At 46.9% G+C, this 23,406-nt stretch overlaps 1 protein-coding gene across 6 annotated transcripts in view; it reads left to right on the top strand.

Annotated features, from left to right (window-relative positions):
• Positions 1-23,406, top strand: part of PARP4 (poly(ADP-ribose) polymerase family member 4) — a 570,213-nt gene that overhangs the window by 374,942 nt on the left and 171,865 nt on the right. For 5 of the 6 annotated variants that reach the window (XM_073613479.1, XM_073613476.1, XM_073613475.1 and 2 more), the window contains exons 32-33: positions 9,939-9,971; positions 15,906-15,944. In XM_073613479.1, the coding sequence (XP_073469580.1) occupies positions 9,939-9,971; positions 15,906-15,944 (72 nt within the window). The remainder of the gene's footprint in view (positions 1-9,938; positions 9,972-15,905; positions 15,945-23,406) is intronic. The other variant, XM_073613478.1, reaches the window with a different exon arrangement.

Here is a 23,406-nt window from a genome sequence, read left to right as displayed (position 1 = left end):
GAAGGCCATTCCTGCTTTCTACCAGCATGTGGAAGGCAATGTCTTGGCCTCGTTGGACAGGGCGGTCAGCAGTAAGGTGCATATTACCACTGACTCATGGTCAAGCAGGCATGGACAGGGACGTTACCTTTCTTTCACAGCGCACTGGGTAACTCTGCTGGCAGCTGGGAAGAATGCAGGACAGATTTCAGTATTGTTGGAGCTTGTTCCGCCACCACGCCTCCAAAATGCTAGTAGTGGTGATTCTGCCGCAGCTCTCTCCTCCTCCCCCTCCTCTTCTTCTTCCTCTATGGCCTCTTCCTCTGCAGATTTTTCCTCTGAACCAGCGGTGCCCTGTAGGCATTCAAGGGGCTACGCAAGCACTCAGGCAAAAAGATGCCATGCGGTGCTTGAGTTGGTCTGCTTAGGGGACAGGAGCCACACTGGAGCAGAGATTCTGGCAGCTCTGCGGGGGTAGGCTCAGAGGTGGTTGACGCCACGCTAGCTTCAGCCAGGAATGGTTATATGCGACAATGGCACCAACCTCCTCTCCGCCCTCCGACAGGGACACTTGACCCATGTTCCCTGTTTGGCTCACGTCCTGAATTTGCTGGTGCAGCGGTTCTTGAGCAGGTACCCAGGCTTGCAGGATCTCCTGAGGCAGGCCAGGAAATTATGTGGTTATTTCCGCCGGTCATATAATGCCAGTGCTCGGCTGGCTGACATTCAAAGAGAAGGCAACCTGCCCAAGAACCGCCTCATTTGTGACATGCCCACCAGGTGGAACTCAATGTTGGCAATGCTGCAGCGGCTACACATGCAGCAAAGGGCCATCAATGAGTACCTGTGTGAGTATGGCACCAGGACAGGGTCAGGGGACCCTGGCTTTTTTTCGCCACGCCAGTGGCTACTGATCAAGGATGCATGCACTGTCCTGTCACCCTTTACGCAGGCCACGAGGATGGTGAGCAGTGACAGTGCATGCATCAGTGATACTGTAAAAAAGCACAAGTGGAGAGGCGCCTCTGGGTGCAGTCGTTTTTTAAAAATCAATTTAATAGACAACGTAGGATCAACTCACATGTAGTATAAAAATGAAAAGCATGGTATCAGAAAGTCGAGATGACGTTCCCACATCCTGTGACAAGATCCGTGCTGTGTATGATGACCGTCGATCTTCCGAATGATGTAAACGCCGGCTCCGGAAGAGCGGCCTCAGAAGGAGGCTTGGAACACAGTGGATGGCTGGCAGCAGGGGGACAACGTCATGAAAAATGGACGTGTTTCATGAGCGTGCGCATTTGGATGCTCTGCAAGTCGCGCTCCCTACTCAGCAGACTCTTCCCTCTCCCAATACCACTACATAGCTGATTTGCCTGTGTATGCCAGATGGACTATTGTCAATTACTAGCAGATTTGTATTGGGACTTTTATGATCTCTGTGTTGATGCGCCTATACTTGTGTTCATCAGTGATACTGTCCCTGTTGTCTTCCTGTTGGAGCACACGCTTCGTGGAATAATGGACAGGGCACTTGAGGCAGAACAGCGGGAGGAAGAGTGTCAGGTCTCCCACTTACCAGACCGGTGAGTCCGCTTGGGCAGAGGGTAGGCTCCCTTGCGTATCTGACTCGGGACCCCTGATAGAGTAGACAGGGAGCCCACGAGTGCGGAGTGGTATGAGAGCCTGGTGCAGGGATCCGGATGCCGGAAGAGAGGTGGTCCTCCGAACAGCAGGTAGTATTCAGGAACACCGGAAACAGATGCTGAGCAGAAGCTGTTAGATTGGTCACACACAGGCAGAGGTCAGGAACGGGCAGGCAGCAGAAGTACAAGAGGAGCAGGCAGAAGCGGGGTCAAACAAGCCGGGGTCGGGTTCAGGCAGCAGTCAGGAAGGTCCAATAGGCAAGCCGGGTCTTAACAGATCAGAACTCAGGAACACAGAGAGGGTAATGGAACTTTGGCACAAGAGGTGTTGATCAGGCAGCACTGAACAGAGATTGCAGCAAGCCTAAATAGGCTGATTGGCGGCAAAACGCCACTCACGTGTGCACACCGAAACGCACAGGCGCCCGCGCACCCGCACGCGCCCGAGCGTGCCCCCGGACACCGGCGCGCACACCAGCACCACCAGGCACACGCATCCCAATGCCCATCGGTGGACGCGCGTGCGCCCGGGCACCATCGTGCACACCATGGCCAGCCGGATTAGACACACCAGTGCCCCCAGAAGCACGCGCCCCAGCACACACAGGAACACGTGCACCAACGCACCCCGGCGCGCACCGACGCCCAACCAGGTAACCTCTCTGACAGTGCCCCCTCCTCAAGGGCAGACTCCGGATGCCCAGTTGGGCCAACTTGGAGGCATGTGAATCTTTGAATGCTTGCAAGAGCTCTCTGGCGTGCAAGTTGCTTTCTGGCTCCCACGAGTTGTCTTCAGGCCCATAGCCTTTCCACTTTATGAGGTATTGGGTTTGATTGCACCTTCTTCTGCAATCTAAAATTGCTTCCACTTCAAACTCTTCCTCGCTGTTAACTAGAATAGGTTTGGGTGGACCGACACTACGGCCGACAAAAGAATTGGGAGTAACCGGTTTCAAGAGAGACACGTGGAAGACTGGGTGTACCTTCAGAGAGTTAGGCAGGTCAAGTTCGTAGGCCACGTTGTTAATTCTTCTCCTTACCAAGAAAGGACCCAAGAACTTAGGGCCTAGTTTTTTGGACGGACATGCCAATTTCAGATTAGCGGTGGATAACCAAACTGGGTTGCCAGGTTCCAAAACAAGCTCTCCACGCCTCTTCCTGTTGAACATCCTCTTGTAGTATTCCTGAGCCTTTGCCATGGTATCTTGTAGTAGTTTGTTGTTTGCTGAAAAGAAATCCAAGGTTTCGGATACTGCAGGAACGGAGCACTCGGGTATTGACCCAGGCAAAAAGGACGGATGGAAGCCATAGTTGGCATAGAATGGTGTCTGATTGGTAGCTGAGTGTAAGGAGTTGTTGTATGAGAACTCCGCAATAGGGAGCAGGGAGGCCCAATCGTCCTAGGAGAGTGCAGAAAAACAGCGGAGATATTGCTCCAGGGTTTGATTCGTCCTTTCAGTTTGCCCATTTGACTGGGGATGATAGGCTGAGGAGAATGCTAATTCGATTTCCAAGGAGCCGCAGAGGGCTTTCCAGAATCTGGAGGTGAACTGGACACCTCGGTCAGAAACTATGTTCGATGGCACTCCATGTAATCTAATAATTTCTTTAATAAAGATACTAGCTGTCTCAATAGCCGAGGGAGTACCTTTCATGGGAAGGAAATGGGCCATCTTAGACAGCCTATCTACCACAACAAAGATGGAGGAAAAACCTTCTGATGGGGGGAGTTCAACGATAAAGTCCATTGAAATCATGCTCCAAGGCCTTTCTGGGACCGGTAAAGGTTTTAATAGACCCCAAGCCCTCGCCCGGCTGTTCTTGCTTCTGGCGCAGGTATTACAAGAGTCAACATACTCCTTACAATCCTTAATAAGGTGAGGCCACCAGAAGGTACGTTGTACTAAGTCAATTGTTTTTAGTGCGCCAAAGTGTCCGGCCAACTTGTGGTCATGGCAAAGTTCTAACACCTGTACCTTTAGCTCCTCAGGAACCACAATTTTGTTTTCACGCCAAAAAAGCCCATCTTTGGCACAAGCTTCAGCAGGTGGGGTCATCCCCATAGAGGCCCGTCTAATTTGAGAGACAAGATCTTCTTGAAGAATCAGGAAATTCCCAGAAGGGAGAATGGTGTCTGGAGGTAGGGCTTTTTCTGAGTCATGGAACATGCGAGAAAGTGCGTCAGACTTAACATTCTTGGATCCGGGTCTGTAGATAATGTGGAATCGGGAAAATAAAAGTGCCCATCTGGCCTGCCGAGGTTTTAGTCTCTTAGCCATTCTCAGGTATTCTAAGTTCTTATGGTCCGTGTAGACCAGAATGAGGTGAGCAGCACCCTCCAGAAGATAGCGCCATTCCTCTAGAGCTGCTTTAATGGCCAGAAGTTCCCGATCCCCCACGTCATAATTCCACTCTGAAAATGAAAGTTTACGTGAGAAAAACCCCACAGGGTACAAGAGGGCTTTGGCGCCTTGCCTTTGCGAGAGCACAGCTCCTACCGCCATTTCAGATGCATCCACTTCTAATACAAAAGGTAGGGCTGTATTGGGATGCTTAAGAATGGTGGCCGAGGTAAACAGAGCTTTGAGTTCTTCGAAGGCCAGCTGCGCCTTAGGAGTCCAACAAAACCGGGTTCCTTGTCTGATGAGCTCAGTGATGGGGGTAATTATCGAGGAAAATCCTTTGATAAACTTCCTATAGAAATTGGCAAAGCCAATAAAGCGCTGTACTCCCTTCTTATCTGCAGGTGCAGGCCAGTCCAGGATAGCGGATACTTTCTGAGGGTCTATCTTGATACCCTCGGGAGAGATGACCAGGCCCAGAAACTGAATACATTGGAGCTCAAACTCGCATTTTTCGAGTTTGGCATAGAGCCCATGTTGCCTGAGTCGGGTTAGTACATTTCGTACGTGCCTGCGGTGGTCGATCAGGGAAGCGGAGAAAATCAGAATATATTCCAGATAGACTATGACATACAGGTCCAGAAAGTCACGGAAAATGTCATTGATGAAGTGTTGGAAGGTTGCTGGCGCGTTACACAGGCCAAAGGGCATGACGAGGTACTCGAAGTGCCCGAATAGAGTACGAAAAGCCATCTTCCACTCATCCCCCTCTCTTATGCGATTCAAATTGTAAGCTCCGCGAAGATCCAACTCAGTGAAAACTGTAGGGGTTCCTAATCTTTGAAACAGTTCAGGTACTAATGGTAGCGGGTATCTGTTTTTGATAGTAATTTTATTCAACTCCCGGTAGTCGATACAGGGACGTAGGGAGTGATCCTTCTTCTCAACGAAGAAGATGCCTGCACCCGCTGGAGACGTGGAAGGGCGAATGAACCCCTTCTTCAGGTTTTCATCAATATAAGCCTTCAAGGTGCCCAGTTCAGTTCCAGGTAAGAGTTCTATTGGGCAGTCGTAAGGCCTGTGTACTGGGAGAGTCTCTGCCCCCTTCTTGCTGAAAATATCCAGGAAGTCCCGGTAGGGCTTGGGAAGGGATTGACAAAGCTTGGTGTCAGAGTCCAAGCAAAGACACTGGGATGGTGTTACGGGTGTTCCATGTAGACAGTGCTGTTTGCAGTAATTGGAGAGAAATTGAGTTTTTCCTGTAGACCAGTCAATGCTGGGATTGAGCCTGCAGCCAAGGCATTCGTAGGATGATTGGAAAGAGAGGAAAGGAGATGACATCCAAGCGTAAGAGTTCCTGGTGTTCCGGGCCTATGGTGGCCAGTAAAGGAACGGTCTCTTGGGTAACTGGACCGGAGCTGAGGGTGGAAGCATCTGCTAGAAATACTGCAAGTTCCTGGGCCTTGGGTTGGAGAGGAATACCATGGTTATCAACGAAGGTCCGGTCAATGAAGCCACTGCATGCTCCAGAATCAATAATGACCGGCACCGGGATGTTCCTTCCAGGAAGCTGTAACATAACAGAGAGTGTCAAATGATTACCAGATCTGGGTAAGACAGGTGCACATAAAGAAGAGGACGGCAGGCACTTACGTCTCTTGTTGGGGCAGGCCCTCACAAAATGTCCTTGTTCTCCGCAGTACAGACACAAATTGTGGGTACGTCTGCGCATCTTTTGTTCCGGGGTAAGGGATGAACGGAGCAGACCAAGCTGCATGGGTTCTGGAGCTTCTGTGACCGGAGCAGAAGAGGCAGGAGGAAATTGGTTCTGAGCACTGGGAACCCTGGGCAGCATCCAAGTAGGACGAGGGTGGCTAGTGGACCTTTCTGAACGTCTCTCTCTCAGGCGGCGGTCAATCTGGATAGACAAGTTTATGCGCTCATCCAGAGTCTGGGGTATCCCAACACGTGCCAGTTCATCTTTGAGGGGGTCGGACAACCCCATCCGAAATTGGTGACGCATGGCAGCGTCGTTCCACTCTGTATCAGAGCTCCAACGTCTGAACTCTACGGCGTAATCTTTGGCCACTCTGCGACCTTGCTGCAGGGAATGCAAGGCAGCCTCAGCAGTGGCCGTTAGTTGGGGGTCCTCATATAGCTGAGACATCGCTAGGAAGAAGTCATTTAGGGAATCCAGGGATCTGGATTTTTGCTCCAGTAGATGGTGAGCCCAAGTTTGAGGCTCGCCGGACAGTAGTGATATGACAAAACACACTTTTATGGCATCCAGGGAAAACGTGCAGGGTTGTAAAGCAAAATAGAGCTCACAAGTGCTGCGGAACGCCCGGTATTTGCAACGTTCACCAGAGAACTTTTCGGGTGTGGGCACCCTGGGCTCGCACACCAGCACCACCAGGCACACGCATCCCAATGCCCATAGGCGGACGCACGCTAACGCGTACGTGCGCACGCCATCGTGCACACCATGGCCAGCCGGATTAGACACACCAGTGCCCCCAGAAGCATGCGCCCCAGCACACACAGGAACGCGTGCACCAACGCGCCCCGGCACGCACCGACGCCCAACCAGGTAACCTCTCTGACAAAGAGGAGGACTTCCTTACCTCTCAAGGCCCCAGATAATATTCCTGCGGTCCCGTGGATCACACAGGAAGAAGAAGAGGAGCAGGAGGAGGAGGATTGTGTCAGCATGGAGGTGGAGGATAACACTCAGCATCAGCAGCAGTCTTCAAGGGATCGTTTTCAGTCCCCAGAAACCCATGGAGTTGTACGTGGCTGGGAGGAGGTGGTTGAGGATCATGTGATCCTTAGTGACCCAGAGGACTCAGGATTGAATGCCTCTGAAAACTTACGCTGCATGGCCTCCCTGATCCTGCAAAGCCTAGGATTTGTGGTATCAAGGAGAGGGATCATTACTGGCTGGCAATCCTTCTTGGGTAAGGTTGCAGAACTTATCCAGCCTTCGCAGAGGGAGCAGAGGATGAAACATCTTCGGGAGGCCTTGCAGAAAGGTTTGTGCAATGCGTTTTCAGAGCCTGGGAGGTTACAATTTCCTGGTGCTGGACAACGTGTTTCTGAGGCTTCGTTCAGTCACAGAAAGAGCGGTGGAGAAGGTGGACGGCTGACCGATGCCTTCAGACAATTCTTCAGGCCTCAGAGCCAAGGTCTGATCGGTTCTAGCAACCATCGCCAGCATCTGAATTACATGGTGCAGGAATATCTAGGGGCAAGATCAGACTTGGAGACCTTTCCAACAGAACATCCACTGGGTTACTGGGTCTTGAGGATGGACCACTGGCCAGAGCTTGCTCAATATGCAATTGAGCTACTGGCCTGTCCTGCATCCAGCGTTCTTTCTGAACTCACATTCAGTGCTGCTGGAGGCTTTGTAACCAATCGGAGTGCGCCTGTCCACAGACTCTGTTGATCGGCTCACATTCATAAAAATGAATCAATCTGGATCACCAGCTACCAAGCACCTGATGCTGATGTAACCGATTGATTTTTCTATGGATGTGGGATCCCTTGAAGAATGCATATGCTGAGTGTCTATCCTATTATGCTGAGTGAGCTTCTAAGAATATTTTTGGTTCAGGGCACCACCACCACAGACTAAGGCCCAATTTTTCTGCCCCTGTTTAACAGAGGCGTGTAATTACAATTTTTGATCAAATATTTAACAGCAGGGCTCGTTCCTACGCTCAACAAGAGTATGTGTGAGGGATTGCAGTGTTGTGGCAGCACCACCACTGCCTAAGGTCCAGTTTTTCTGCCCCTGTTTAACAGGGGCGCGTAATTACAATTTTTGATCTAATATTTCACAGTAGGGCCCATTCCTGCGCTCAACAAGAATATCTGTGAGGCTTTACAGTGTTGTGCCACCACCACCACCACCTAAAGCCCATTTTTTTGCCCCTGTTTAACGGGCATGTAATTACAATTCTTGATATAATATTTCACAGCAGGGCCTGTTCCTGCGCCCACCAAGAGTAACTGTGAGGGCTTACAGTGTTGTGGCACCACCATCAAAGGCCCAATTTTTCTGCCCCTGTTTAACAGTGGCATGTAATTACAATTCTTGATATAATATTTCACAGCAGGGGCCCAGCGCCCACCAAGAGTAACTGTGAGGGCTTACTGTGTTCTGGTACCACCAACACCTAAGGCCCAATTTTCCACAGAGTATATAGGGCAGGCCGTATAGTATATACGGGCGGTACCCTATTTTCAAACATCCGACTTACAAACGACTTCTAATTACAAACGGAGGGAGACAACAGGAAGTGAGAGGAAATCTACCCCTATTAAGGGAAATTCTCTCCTGTAAGAGTTAATATGGGAAAAAGGTGTCTCCACTGATGCTTTATCACCAATCCTTGTTTCCCTAGTAACCCAAAATTTTCAAAATCCAATTGTCATTGGGACAGAAAGTACAGTAAGGTGAAATCTTCTGAATAGGGGCACAGACAGCAAAACAAATGTTACAGGGGTGATAACCCTTCCCTATGTTACCCAAAAAGCTTAAAAATAGATTTTTTGGCAGGAGCTACACTTAAAAAATGTACCTGTTCCAAATTACAAACAGATTCAACTTAAGAACAAACCTACAGTCCCTATCTTGTTTGTAACCCGGGGACCGCCTGTACATTGCTGTTCAGAGTATATAGGGCCCGGGGGGCCCACGCCTTTTTTTTTTGTAATTTGGGTGCGGGGTTCCCCTTAATATCCATACCAGACCCAAAGGGCCTGGTAATGTGGGGGGGGGGGTTACCCGTGCCGTTTTTCTCAATGATTTTCATCTATATTGCCGGGACCCAACATTACATTACAGCCGCAAGCAGTTTTAAATGACTTATATTCCTTTAGAAATGTCATTTTGTGCAGGGACTGTTCTAAACACAGGAAAAATTTGCCACTTTACAGGCATACTATAGTCACCCCCCAGGCATGATATTTAAAAGAATATTTTACTTTTATTGTTCACTTTAAGCATTATTAAAATCACTGCTCCCGAAAAAACGTCCGTTTTTAAAACTTTTTTTTTTGCATTGATACATGTCACCTGGGGCAGGATCCAGGTCCCCAAACACTTTTTTTATGACAATAACTTTAACGGTGTTCGCACAAATTTTTTGTCTGTTCGCATGTTCTGCTGCGAACCGAACCAGGGGGGTGTTCGGCTCATCCCTACAAATTATGTTAATAATTACATATGTTGACATCAGACAAAGACAACTTAGATGAGGTATGTTCTTTCCCTACATTACCCATATATAGCTTAAACCGGTTGCATTACTTACGACTATCATGTAATAGTTTGAAGGAAAGTGCAAAAAACAGAGATGATGTGCAAAGTGGAGAAACCCTTAAAGGAGAAGTAAGGCCATAGCTTATCTGGCCCTACTTCTCCTATGGATTACAGGAGTGCAGTTCGTTGCACTCCTATGAACCATTTTCAGTCAACAGCGGCTGAAGTACGCTGTCGGCTGACATCACTCATCCAGACCAGGCTAGGGAAAGATTCCGACTTTACAGTCAGGATTCACCTAGATGACCGGACCAGCAGCTGGCACAACCTCTCAGCTGCACCACTGGAAGACTGAGCCAGCTGCTCCCTCCCATCTCAAGTCCAGCGCTCCAGTGAGTGCTGGAGGGGCTAAGCAGAGAGCCAGTCACCGCTTTCTGCTCAGAGTGGAAGAGAGAACTGAGCAATCCAACAGTGTTTGGTGCGTTTTAAAGTTTTTTTTCTTTTTATACCCCAAACTTTTTTTTTTAACCCTTATCAGAAAACACCTTATAACTGCTTTAACCACAGTAACCTGAAATTATACCAGTTACTCTGGATTACTTTACTTGACATGGTTAGTTGTACAGTTTAATATGATTATACGGCACATATAATTATATTATTTCAATATTTACATTTTATGTTATATACATTTATTTTCAGAGATCAAGTATGATGCCTGACACCGACGAAGAAGTATGTTCTTTCAGTACATCATCAATATGCAATCAGTAATTGTATCTTTGTTTTTTATTTTTGCCAAAATTTGTTTTTTTTTGTTTTTTTTGCATGGTGTTTGAATAATTTGCCACACCGGTCATTTAAATGCCACTATATACAGTATCTCACAAAAGTGAGTACACCCCTCACATTTTTGTAAATATTTTATTATATCTTTTCATGTGACAACACTGAAGAAATGACACTTTGCTACAATGTAAAGTAGTGAGTGTACAGCTTGTATAACAGTGTAAATTTGCTGCCCCCTCAAAAAAACTCATCACACAGCCATTAATGTCTAAACCGCTGGCAACAAAAGTGAGTACACCCCTAAGTGAAAATATCCAAATTGGGCCCAAAGTGTCAATATTTTGTGTGGCCACCATTATTTTCCAGCACTGCCTTAACCCTCTTGGGCATGGAGTTCACCAGAGCTTCACAGGTTGCCACTGGAGTCCTCTTCCAATCCTCCATGATGACATCACGGAGCTGGTGGATGTTAGAGACCTTGCGCTCCTCCACCTTCTGTTTGAGGATGCCTCACAGATGCTCAATAGGGTTTAGGTCTGGAGACTTGCTTGGCCAGTCCATCACCTTTACCCTCAGCTTCTTTAGCAAGGCAGTATTTCTCTTGGAGGTGTGTTTGGGGTCATTATCATATTGAAATACTGCCCTGCGGCCCAGTCTCTGAAGGGAGGGGATCATGCTCTGCTTCAGCATGTCACAGTACATGTTGGCATTCATGGTTCTCTCATTGAACTGTAGGTCCGCAGTTCTGGCATCACTCATGCAGGCCCAGACCATGACACTCCCACCACCTGTAGGCAAGACACAGTTGTCTTTGTACTCCTCACCTTGTTGCCAACACACACGCTTGACACTATCTGAACCAAATAAGTTTATCTTGGTCTCATCAGACCACAGGAATGGTTCCAGTAATCCATGTCCTTAGTCTGCTTGTTTTCAGCAAACTGTTTGCGGGCTTTCTTGTGCATCATCTTTAGAAGAGTCTTCCTTTCCGGTACGACAGCCATGCAGACCAATTTGATGCAGTGTGCGGCGTATGGTCTGAGCACTGACAGGCTGACTTTCCCACCCCTTCAACCTCTGCAGCAATGCCTGGCAGCACTCACATTCATTTCCCGAAGACAACCTGTGGATATGAGGCTGAGCACATGCACTCAATTTCTTTGGTCGACCATGGCGAGGCCTGTTCTGAGTGGAACCTGTCCTGTTAAACCGCTGTATGGTCTTGGCCACCATGCTGCAGCTCAGTTTCAGGGTCTTGGCAATCTTCCTAAAGCCTAGGCCATCTTTATGTAGAGCAAGAATTCTTTTTTTCAGATCCCCAGAGTTCTTTGCCATGAGGTGCCATGTTGAACTTCCAGTGACCAGTATGAGAGAGTGAGAGCGATTAACACCAAATTTAACACACCTGCTCTCCATTCACACCTGAGACCTTGTAAAACGAACAAGTCACATGACATCGGGGAGGCAAAAATGGCTAAGTGGGCCCAATTTGGACATTTTCACTTAGGGGTGTACTCACTTTTATTGCCAGCTGTGTGTTGAGTTATTTTGAGGGGACAGCAAATTTACACTGTTATACAAGCTGTACACTCACTACTTTACATTGTAGCAAAGTGTAATTTCTTCATATTTTCAGTGTTGTCACATGAAAAGATATAATAAAATATTTACAAAAATGTGAGGGGTGTACTAATTTCTGTGAGATACTGTATATACAGTTAGGTCTATATACAGTATATTTGGACACAGGCACAATTTTCATACCTTTGGCTATGTGTGCCACCGGAATAAAATTTAAATGAAATAATCCAAATGAATTTGAAGTGCAGACTTTCAGCTTTAATTCAAGGGGTTAAACATAAATATCAAGTACAAATTTTAGGAACTGCAACCATTTTTATACACAGTCCTCCCATTTTCAGGGGCTCAATGTAATTGGACAAATTAATATAATCATAAATAAAATGTTCCTTTTTAATATTTTGTTGAGAATCCTTTAGTGGCAATGACTGCCTGAAGTCTGGAACCCATGGACATTACCAAAGACTGGGTTTCCTCCTTTCTGATGCTTTGCCGAGCTTTAACTGCAGCTGTCTTCAGTTGTTCTTTGTGGATCTTTCTGCCTTTAGTTTTACCTTCAGCAAGTGAAATGCATACTCAATTGAGTTGAGATTAGGTGATTGACTCGGCCATTGCAGAATATTCAACTTATTTTCCTTCAAAAACTCATGGGTTGCTTTTTGCAGTGTGTTTTTTTTTTTTTACTCTTTATAATTCCTTTATTTTCAAAGATGTTTGCATATAACAGCCAAAATGTACAGTATATACTGTAGCGCATCTGTGTATCAAAGAAAAAGGGTAATACACAAGCAATCCTATAACATATAACATCGCCCCCAACACTTTACAACATGAGTGGCCCTGAGGTCATAGTCCGGTTGTGTAAATTGTAGACTACTTAGAAATCGGGGGGAGGTCATCGAGTAACTACATAAAGGACCTACTACATGAGAACACATATGCAAATAAAATAAGGTAGGGCAAAGTTTGAGACAACACAACATGTAACATTACTGCCCTATGGGTCGCTTGGCTCTAAAATAGGGCCATAATGCGATTACGATATACATAAAGATATGCAGTTATCTAACCAAACAACCAGCAGCCGAGCTAAAAGTGTAAATGTAGGTAGGGGGTACTGTAAGAAGGGGAAAAGGTTAGGAAAACTGATGTCTCCAGGGCATAGTAGGAACAGAATCAGAAAGACAAACCAGAAGGCAGATTAGATAGATATATAATACCTCTCGTCCGGGGAGTAAGGCAACATTCAGGAAGTCAGTCTTGCTGCACAATTTCCCATAGATAGACATCAGTATACACATAGTGATGCCAGGGTCTCCAGGTCTCGCGGTTGCAGTGTGTTTTGGATCATTGTCCATCTGTATTGTGAAGCGCCGTCCAATCAACTTTGTTGCATTTGGCTGAATCTAGACTGACAGTATACCTAAACACTGCATAATTCATCCGGCTGCTGTCTCTATTCTGTCACGTCTTCAATAAACACCAATGACGCAGTGCCACTGGAAGCCATGCATGTCCATGCCATCACACTGCCTCCACCATGTTTTACAGATTACGTTGTGTGCTTTGGATCATGAGCTGTTCCAAGTCTTCTCCACATGTTTTTCTTCCCCTCATTCTTGTACAGATTAAGCTTAGTTTCATCCATCCAAAGAATGCTTTTTCAAAACTGGTCTGGCTTTTTTAGATGTTTTTTGGCAAAGTCTTATCTGGCTTTTCTATTCTTCAGGCTTAAAGAGGAAGTCCCGCGAAATTTTTTTTTTTAAACTTCAGCAGCTACAAATACTGCAGCTGCTGACTTTTAAAATAAGGACACTTACCTGTCTCAGGGTCCAGCGATGTCGGCACCCGAGGACGAATCATCGCTCGGCTCTCGGGTGCTGCCCCCGCCATCTTCTGTAAGGGAATCAGAAAATAAAGCCTTGCGGCCTCACTTTCCGGTTCCCTACTGCGCATGCGCGAGTCGCGCTGCACAATCAGAGTGGTCCCTGCTGTCTCTGGGACCCGTGTGTGTTCCAGCAGACAGCACAGGGGGACGGGAAGTGGTGTAGACTCCCGTGGGAGTCTACGCCCGGAAGTGGGTGCAAATACCTGTATTAGACAGGTATCTGCACCCCCCTGAAAGGTGCCAAATGGGACACCGGAGGGGGGGAGGGTTCCAAAAAGCGGAGGTTCAATTTTTGTGTGAACCTCCGCTTTAAGAATGGTTTGCACTTTGTGGTGAATCCTCTGTATTTGCTCTTGTGAAGTCTTCTCGTGATTATAGACTTTGACAATGATACACCCACCTCCTGGAGAGTGTCCTTTACTTGTCTGGATGTTGTGTATGGGTTTTTCTTTACCATAGAGAGGATCCTGCGATCATCCACCACTGTTGTCTTCTGTGGGTGACCATGCCTTTTTATGTTGCTGAACTCACCAGTGCGTTCTTTCCTCAGAATGTACCTGTTGATTTGGCCACTCCTAATGTTGCTATCTCTCTGATAGATTTGCTTTGTTTCTGAAGCCTTACAATGGCCTGTTTCACTTGAATGGACTGTTCCTTTGAACACATGATGTGTTTGGAGGAAGAAAATGGAAGGAATGTTTGGAGGAAGAAAATGCTGACTATGACCCTAAAAACACCATCCCTACTGTCAAGCATGGAGGTGGAAACATGATGCTTTGGGGCTGTTTCTCTACTACAGGTACAGGCCGACTTTGCTGCATTGAGGGACCAATGGACAGGGGGATTTTATTGTAAAATCTTGAATGAGAACCTTCTTCCCTGAGCCAGAACACTGAAGATGGGTCGTGGATGGGTCTTCCAGCATGACAATGACCCAAAATATACTGCCAAGGCTTCATAGGAGTGGCTCAGAAAGAAGCATATTAAGGTCATGGAGTGGCCTAGTCAGTCTCCAGACCTTAATCCTATAGAAAATGTATGGAGGGAGCTGCAACTTCAAGTTGCCAAGAGACAGCAAAGAAACCTTAAGGATTTACAGAAGATCTGTAAAGAAGAGTGGACCAAAATCCCTCCTGACATGTGTGCAAACCTGGTCACCAACTACAATAAACGTCTTTCCTCTTGCTTGCCATCAAGGGTTTCTCCACCAAGTACTAAGTCATGTTTTGATTGGGGATCAAATACTTATTTTACTCACTGAACTACAACTTAATTTATAGCATTTATTTAACTGTATATACTCGAGTATAGGCCGACCCGAATATAAGCCGAGGCACCTAATTTTACCACAAAAAACTGTGAAAACTTATTGAATCTAGTATAAGCCTAGGGTGAGAAATGCAGCAGCTACTGTAAGTGGAAAAGGGGGTCAACATTGCCCATCTGCAGCCTCACTGTGCCCATTTGCTGCTTCACTGTGCCCATTTGCAGCTTCACTGTGCCCATTTGCAGCTACACTGTGCCCATTTGCATGCCTCACTGTGCCCATTTGCATGCCTCACTGTGCCCATCTGCATGCCTCACTGTGCCCATCTGCATGCCTCACTGTGCCCATCTGCATGCCTCACTGTGCCCTTCTGCATGCCTCACTGTGCTCATCTGCATGCCTCACTGTGCTCATCTGCATGCCTCACTGTGCTCATCTGCATGCCTCACTGTGCTCATCTGCATGCCTCACTGTGCCATCTGTATGCCTCACTGTGCCATCTGTATGCCTCACTGTGCCATCTCCCTGCCTCACTGTGCCATCTTCCTGCCTCACTGTGTCCATCTGCAGCCTCATGTACCTGATCTCCAGAACACCGGCGCTGTGATATGCAGTCTATTTGGCAGCCGTCCAGTGAAACAAAGCCTCAGTGTTCTGCCTATTAAGGACAAGGAGAAGATGGGGCTTTGTTACACTGGACGGCCGCCGATTAGACTGCATGTCACAGCCCCGGGAGATCAGGAGCATGAGGCTGCAGATGGGCACAGTGACTGGAGTATAAGCCGAGGGGGCTTTTTCAGCACAAAAAATTGTGCTGAAAAACTCGGCTTATGCTTGAGTATATACGGTATGTGTTTTTTTTTGCCTGGATTTTTGGTTGATAGTCTGTCTCTATCATTTAAAATACACATATGATAAAAAATGATAGACCCTTCATTTCTTTTGAGTGGACAAACATACAAAATCTGCAGGGGATCAAATCATTTTCCCCACTGTATATACTTTTATTATTTCAATATTTACAATTAATGTTAATAATTAAATTTATTTTCAGGGATCAAGAATGAAAATCATTTTCCCCACTGTATATACTTTTATTATTTCAATATTTACAATTAATGTTAATAATTAAATTTATTTTCAGGGATCAAGAATGACAGAAGATGAAGAAAGCTCAGAGGAAGTATGTTCTTTCCATACATTACCCATATGCAATCTGTAATTGTATCTGTATGTTCCTGATTTTTGCCAGAAGGTGGTTTATTTGCATTGTGTTTGAATAGCTAGCTGTGCCAGCACCAGTCATTATCCAAACGCCACAAAATTGGCAGTTGAGAAGCTCACATGCAACCTTATCCTTTTTTTAAACCTGTAGTGTATTTTTAGTGTGTATTCAGTCTGCAAGTAATTTTTTATATGACAATGATTGTGTACCTTTATGACCATTAGATGAAGAGAATGACATTTTGCACATTTTGTCTCTGACTGTAGCCCTGAAAAATAAAACAAGGTCTGCAAAGGTGATAGAAGAGCACAGGTGCCTAGGGCAGAAACTGGTGACTAAGATACTCTGGTATCAGATGTGCAGGAGCACACCCAGCAGCTCACCATGGATGTACAAATCTCAGGTTTAGATGGAGTTAGTTCATTCACAAGCCAGGGTCAGTAGCAGATCAGCATCAAAGCAAACATAGACAGACATGGGAAATCCAAGGGCAGGTCAGATGGAAGGCTGGTCAATTACAAAGGTCAGGCATATTTCTGATTGGTTTATTTAATCTGTCCTTTCGTCGGTAAGTAGTATGCTGACTAGATGCTCAACTCAGTGCGCAAAGATCTACGCAGCACCTGCCAGTGCTAATGACCCTTTTCTTGAGTATCTATTCCATGTATTTTTTTAGTGCCAGAAGTATGGGTTTGAGCAGTGGAAAAAGTTTTCCAAACGGGATTTCTGCTCCTGGCAATAGTTCAAGAGGGCATTCAAAAGTCCTTTGAAAATGAAGGATGTCCACTTTCTGTTTGTCAAAAACATCTAGGAGCTCATGATAGACTTGCGGAACAAACTTGCAGAGGCCAGATTCAGTATTCAGACAACAGAGGGGTGGAGGTGAGGTAACTGACAAGTTGTGCTAGTTCTGTAGACAATATGCTGACTTCAAAACAGCCTTGCTGGCAAACTAGTTTAAGGATAAGTTCACTTTTTTTTTTTAAATAATAAATGTACATATTTTTGCAGTTAAAAAATATGCATTTATTATTTTTTTTATTGGGAGCCTGGAAAGCATTGCACTCAGAATCAGCAGATCATAGGTGTAAGCTGTTTGGTCATACATCGTATGGCCAAGCAATTACACATTAACAGGAAGCATCATTGAACTACCACAGCGCTCAACTACCTTGTAGTTCTCTATTCACAGAATTCTGTGAATGAGTGACGTGGGCGGGCAGAGCAGAGTTCTTTGCAAAGTATGAGAGAAAGTCGGGGGGGGGGGGGGGTCCCCCGCTGCCTGTCACCGGGGAGGTGCAGGGGCCGGTGGATTTGTAACGTGTTACACCCTGAATATGGGTGTAACATGTTACAAAAGGTGTACTTCTCATGTAAAGCGGAACTAAGGTTCCACTGTTGTTCATATGATGTCTCTTCTGCTGCAATAAAATACATTTACCTACCTGTTTGCATCACCCCTGGCATGTGAGCTGAGCTGTGCATGTGCACATCAGCTTACAGCGACTAGCTCGATCTTTGTGTCAGAATGACGACCTTCCACGCTCTGGGATGATGGGGACTGTTGGAGTTAAGTATAGCTAGCTATTGTTCTGCTTTAAATGTCATATGACTTCCACGCATAAAGCTCCCGATCAGCCATCATTTGTCTGAAGGTTAGGCGAGAAGCAGATATTATATACACCTTTCTGCTGGCTTCTATACTGCAGGGGGTGACATTGTCATCCTTCTGATGAGACCCCAGAGAATACCAGATAGCCTAAACTTGGTGAGTAGATGCTCCTTCACAGTGCAAAAATGTTGATTTCTTAATCGTACATCACGGGACACAGAGCCATAGTAGTTACTATATAGGTTATATAGGCACCTTCAGGTCATGGACACTGGCACACCCTACACAGGATGTTTGACTCCCTATATAACCCCTCCCCTTACCAGGAGTACCTTTTTTCGCCAGTGTCTAAGGTTTTGGTCACAAGTAAAGATGTGCTGTGCTGAGCTCCTCTGGAGTAATCCTTGCTGGGGCAGGCCATGCACCCGGATCCATTCAAGGTGTCTTTATAGGCCAAATTGATGGTACCCGGGCCTTGTGTCGGAAGATACGAGGTTTTGACTGTAACACTTCTCTTTTTAGAGAGCTGGACCCCGGGATCCAGTGCTTTGGTATTTTTAGCCATAAAGTTTCCTGGTGGGGTGCTTTACGGGTCCAGGGTGTGGGTCCCAATAAAAAGGGGCTCCGGTTCCTGAAGGTTTGGTAATGGAGCCCACCGTGAGTAGGTGAAGATTGGGTCTGTTTGGTTTACCACAGAATCCTGCAGCTGGATAAGGTAAGTGGAGATTCCTAAGGAATTTTTTATTTCTTATGCAGTTTCTCCTTTAAGTAAATGTTTGTCATGCCTAAGGTCGCCACTGGGGGCTGTCAAGAGCACTTACCTATTCCATGCTGATCATTTCCGTTCTGTGTCAGACAAGCTGCACGCTTCCTCCAGCCCTCGTCTCAGGTAGGAAAGGGGGGATTTTTTTCTTTCGGATATCCCCCACCTGGACAGAGATAGGTCTCTCGCCAGAAGGCATGGGGGCACGGATCAGTCAGCGGTATGCCGCACCGCTCCCGCTGTCATCACCATAGCACGGCAGTTCTCTTCCTCCAGCCCTCCTCCTCTCCTGTCACCCCAGCCTTCCCTGCATGTGATCCAGTCAGGATCAGAGCCCGCTCGCGAGGGAAAGCAGGCTTTTTTTTTTTTAAAAAGTGAGGGGGGGGGGGGGCGCGGTGGGAAGTCGGAGGGGGGGCGGGCCTTAGCACGGAGTTGATGATTTCAGACTTTTTCAATGCAGGGGCTCTGTAAAGCTATAAGATACACCTTTGTCAGGTGCATTTAGCTGACGGAGGGACACAGAGCAGATGGGGGGCATATGAGTGTGGTGACACAGGCATTCCAGGATACATTTACTTAGCATCAGGCTGAGTTTTAGATAGCAGCGGCAGTTGCTGAACTATTATCCAGCGGTGGGTGCATTTTTGGTAGTACCTCTGCTTTTGTGCTTTGCACTAGGGGTAGAAGAGGAGGTACAAATACCCCAAAAGATAAGGGCTTAAAGGGATCACCCTCAGGCTCTGAGGACCCTGCCTCTGCAACACCATCCTCCCCTGAAAAACCTAGGGAGGCTGGTCAGAACGAGCTATTGGAGTTGTTAGGGGTTGCTACTGCTTCTGACATTTCAGCCCCTGAATATAGGACTAAGCAGAATTTTTCCTCAGCCATAGTCGCATTAGAGGAAAGATTTGTGGCTTTAATCGCATCTTCACTAGGTGGAAGAAAGTGCATGAGGTCCCCTTCTGCCACCCAGGACCCTCAAGTAGAGGAACAGGGGCACGGGCTCAGTTCCCCGCTCGACTACGCAAACTCCCTCTACATAGGACTACCCAAATACCAGATTGCACGCCTACAAGTCATCCAAAACACTGCAGCAAGACTGGTAACAGGAGAAAAACCCTGGTAATCCATCTCCCCATCTCTGAGGAGCCTACATTGGCTAACTGTAAAGGACCGGATCACTTTCAAGACCCTCTGCCTCACCCATAAATGCACTCAAGGAAACGCTCCACAGTACCTATGTGAGAAAATAAAACACTACACACCTAAGCGCAGTCTTCGATCAACCAACTGAAACCTCCTCCTCATTCCCAAGTCCCGCTACAAATCAAAGGGAGAAAGAAGATTCGCAGTCCAAGGACCACGGCTATGGAACGCTCTACCCGCCAGCATCCGCATGGAAGAAAATTATCGAGCCTTCAGAAAAAAACTCACCCATCTCTTCTAAGAAACAGGACTAACAGCAAGGATCAAGTGCCTTGAGGCGATTCAGTTTGCATTTGCAGCGCTATACAAATCTTTCATTCATTCATTCATTCAGGGGGAAAATTAGTTCTCAGGGGACCATGAAGAGACTGATGACTCCTCTTCCGAGGATTCAGGTGGGGAAGGACCTTCTTCGGCTTCACAAGCTGAGAAATTGCGAGTGCGATCTCTTACTGAAATAGTCCATTCCACATTTAAACTACCCTTAACTGAGTCGGCTGAAAAGCTCACTTCTTGTTTGGGTTCACTAAAGCCTCCTCAGGCTTTGTGTGCTTTTCCTGTCCATTCATTGCTGGAAGAGCTTGTGTATTCTGAGTGGGATCACCCAAATAAGCAATTTTTTCCTCCTAAAAAGTTCTCAACACTTTATCCTATGGAGAAAAAGTTTACAAAAATGTGAGCCATACCAGCAATTGATTCTGCTATATCCTCTGTGAATACAAATTTGACTTGTCCGGTTGACAATGCCCAAATGCTTAGGGATCCAACTGATAAAAAGTTGGAAATCCCGTTAAAAAACTATTTTGCTTTGGCAGCTTCAGCGGCTCAACCCGCAATGGGGTGTGTCAATATTAGGAGATCACTTGAAACAGGTGCTCAAGGTTTTCCTTGAACAGCAGGCTCAAGAGTTAGCTAAGCGACCAGGAGCTTTGTGTTTTGCAATCGATGCAAACAGGGATTCTATTCTTCAAACCTTGCGTTTTACGCTTGGGTTAGTACATATGCGTAGAATCTTATGGTTGAAAAATTGGTCAGCTGAAGCACCATGCAAGAAGCTTCTGGCTGGGTTTCCTTTCCGTGGTGAAAGGTTGTTTGGGGACGAGTTGGACAAATATATCCAGAGGATATCAAATGGGAAAAGTACCCTTTTGCAAGTTAAGAAGAGGCGTAAACGTCCCTTTTTTAAGCGGGCTCTTTCTCCAGTGCCAGGGGCATCAGTCTCCAGGCAGTCGCGATGGCGTCCGCCATCAGGTTCAAGAGGTAAAGCTCAAGGTCAACCCCAGGGACAGAAGAAATCCTGGGGGAGAAAACCTTCAAAGAACGCTAAGGCCTCCTTATGATGAGGGGCCCCCCGCTTGCTTGAGTGGGGGAAAGACTTCTACAGTTCTCAGGGGCCTGGCAGGAGGAGTTCCGAGACAGATGGGTGGTCTCCACAGTAACTCTAGGCTACAAGCTGGATTTCTGAGATTTCCCGTCTCCTCGTTTTCTCAGGTCAAATGTCCCCAAAGATCCAGAGAAAAAGAAGTCTCTCTTTAAAGCGTTAGATCGACTCCTGTCACAAGAGGTGATCAGGGTGGTCCCCATGAAAGAGCAGGGGTTGGGGGTTTTATTCAAACCTTTTCACTGTGCCAAAACCAAATGGGGATGTCAGACCCATTCTGGATCTCAGAGACCTAAATCGGTTTCTGAATGTCTGCTCTTTTCGCATGGAATCAATTCGATCAGTAGTCTCCAGCCTACAAGGAGAACTTCTGGCGTCAATCGACATCAAGGACGCATATCTATATCTGCCTATTTTCCCCACTCATCAGCGATATCTTCGTTCCGAAGTAGAAAAACGTAATTTTCAGTTTGTAGCTCTGCCTTTCAATCTAGCTACTGCACCTCGGGTGTTTACAAAGGTCCTGGCTCCTTCTCTAGCCAGGTTAAGGGCCCAAGGTATAACGATTATGGCTTACCTAGACGATCTACTCTTGATAGACCAGTCGGTAGCAGACCAAAGTATGGTCACCACATTCAACTACCTGGAATACCTAGGTTGGGTTCTCAACCTAGAGAAATCTTCCTTAGAACCTTTAAGGAGACTAGAGTATTTGGGTCTGATCATAGATAGAGCCCAGAAAAGGGTATTCTTGCCCCAGGCAAAGATTAGCACCATAAAGGAACTGATTCAGGTAGTCAAAGCAAAAAAGAAGCCTTCTATTTGGTTTTGCATTAGGTTGTTGGGAAAGATGGTGGCTTCATTCTAGGCTGTTCTTTATGCTCATTTTCATTCAAGACTGCTGCAAAACAGTATCATACTGGCTTGGAACAAGACGGTGCAAGCTCTGGATTTCCCAATGTGTCTGTCACCAAGGGTGCGCCGGAGCCTCGGTTGGTGGTTAAAAACCAAGAATCTGCAAAAGGGAACATCCTTCCCACCAGTCACCTGGAAAGTGGTAACAACAGATGCCAGCCTTTTGGGTTGGGGAGCAGTTCTGGAAGAGGCGACTGTCCAGGGGAAATGGTCCAGATCAGAAATTACCTTACCCATCAATATTTTAGAGATTCGGGCAGTGCACTTGGCCCTGAGGGCCTGGACGCTCAGATTATGGAATTGTCCTATCAGGATCCAATCCAACAATGCCACAGCAGTGGCATATATCAATCACCAAGGGGGCACAAGAAACTGTGCGGCCCAGAGAGAGGTGAATCATATTCTGACTTGGGCAGAAGACAATGTACCTTGCCTATCGGCAGTCTTCATTCCAGAAATAGAGAGTTGGCAGGTGGACTACTTGAGTCACCAGCAGTTGTTCACGGGAGACGGGTCCCTTTACCCCGACATCTCTTGGGCTATATGCCGAAGATGGGGGATCCCGGACATAGATCTGTTTGCATTCAGGTTCAACAAGATAGACAACTTTGTGTCAAGAACACGGGATCCAATCGCATGCGGAACAGATGCATTGGTGACCCCATGGGATCAGTTCTCTCTAATTTATGCATTCCCTCCTATTCTGCTACTACCACTGCTTCTTTGCAGGATCAAGCAGGAAGGGAAGTCGGTGATCCTTGTGGCCCCGGTGTGGCCCAGAAGATCTTGGTTTCAAAGATCATAAGGATGGCGGTAGGGGACATGTGGACTCTGTCGCCACGTCCAGACCTGCTCTCGCAGGGTCCAGTATTCCATCCTACCTTACGAACGCTAAATTTAACGGTTTGGCTATGGAGACCCACATTCTGAGAAGACATGGGTTGTCAGGTTCAGTGGTATTTACCTTGATTAATGCAAGGAAGCCGTCCCCCAGAGTCGTATATTATAGAGTCTGGAAGGCATATGTTTCCTGGTGTGAATCCAGGGGATGACATCCCTGGAAGTATGTCATAGGTAGAATTCTGTATTTTCTGCAGATGGGGTTAGAGATGAAGCTGGGGGGGCGTGGCTTGTATATTCATGTGAGAAGATGTGCCTCACACCAGCTCCTGCATCCTGACCCACAAAATCCTGATTGAGCCTCAATATACTGCCGCAATAGACCGGCAACTTCGCTCCCGGTGTGGAGCCACCCCTGCCAAGGCACCCAGTTGCCACAATAAGCGAGCAGGAACCGCTCCAGCAGTGAACAGGGAAGGATACCTATGCCTCGGCAGCGGACAAACTCTGCCAGTACGCACACGACCAGGGCAGTGCTAGATCCGGACACCAAGCACAAGCATCCAGCGCTGTCAAAACATCCAGGAACCGTCCTTCTGAGAAGCCTCCCCAGTGTGCACAGCATGTGCCTGATAAGATGGCACCCACGGCCTCAAGGAATGCAGTGAGTCTCCAGCCTCCCCTCTCCCTGACACTGACATGG

This window comes from Aquarana catesbeiana, linkage group LG02 (genome assembly GCF_042186555.1).
Source record: "Aquarana catesbeiana isolate 2022-GZ linkage group LG02, ASM4218655v1, whole genome shotgun sequence".
NCBI classification, from domain to species: Eukaryota; Metazoa; Chordata; class Amphibia; order Anura; family Ranidae; genus Aquarana; species Aquarana catesbeiana.
Note: the sequence above shows the minus strand (reverse complement) of the source record. Positions and strands in the feature narration are given on the sequence as shown.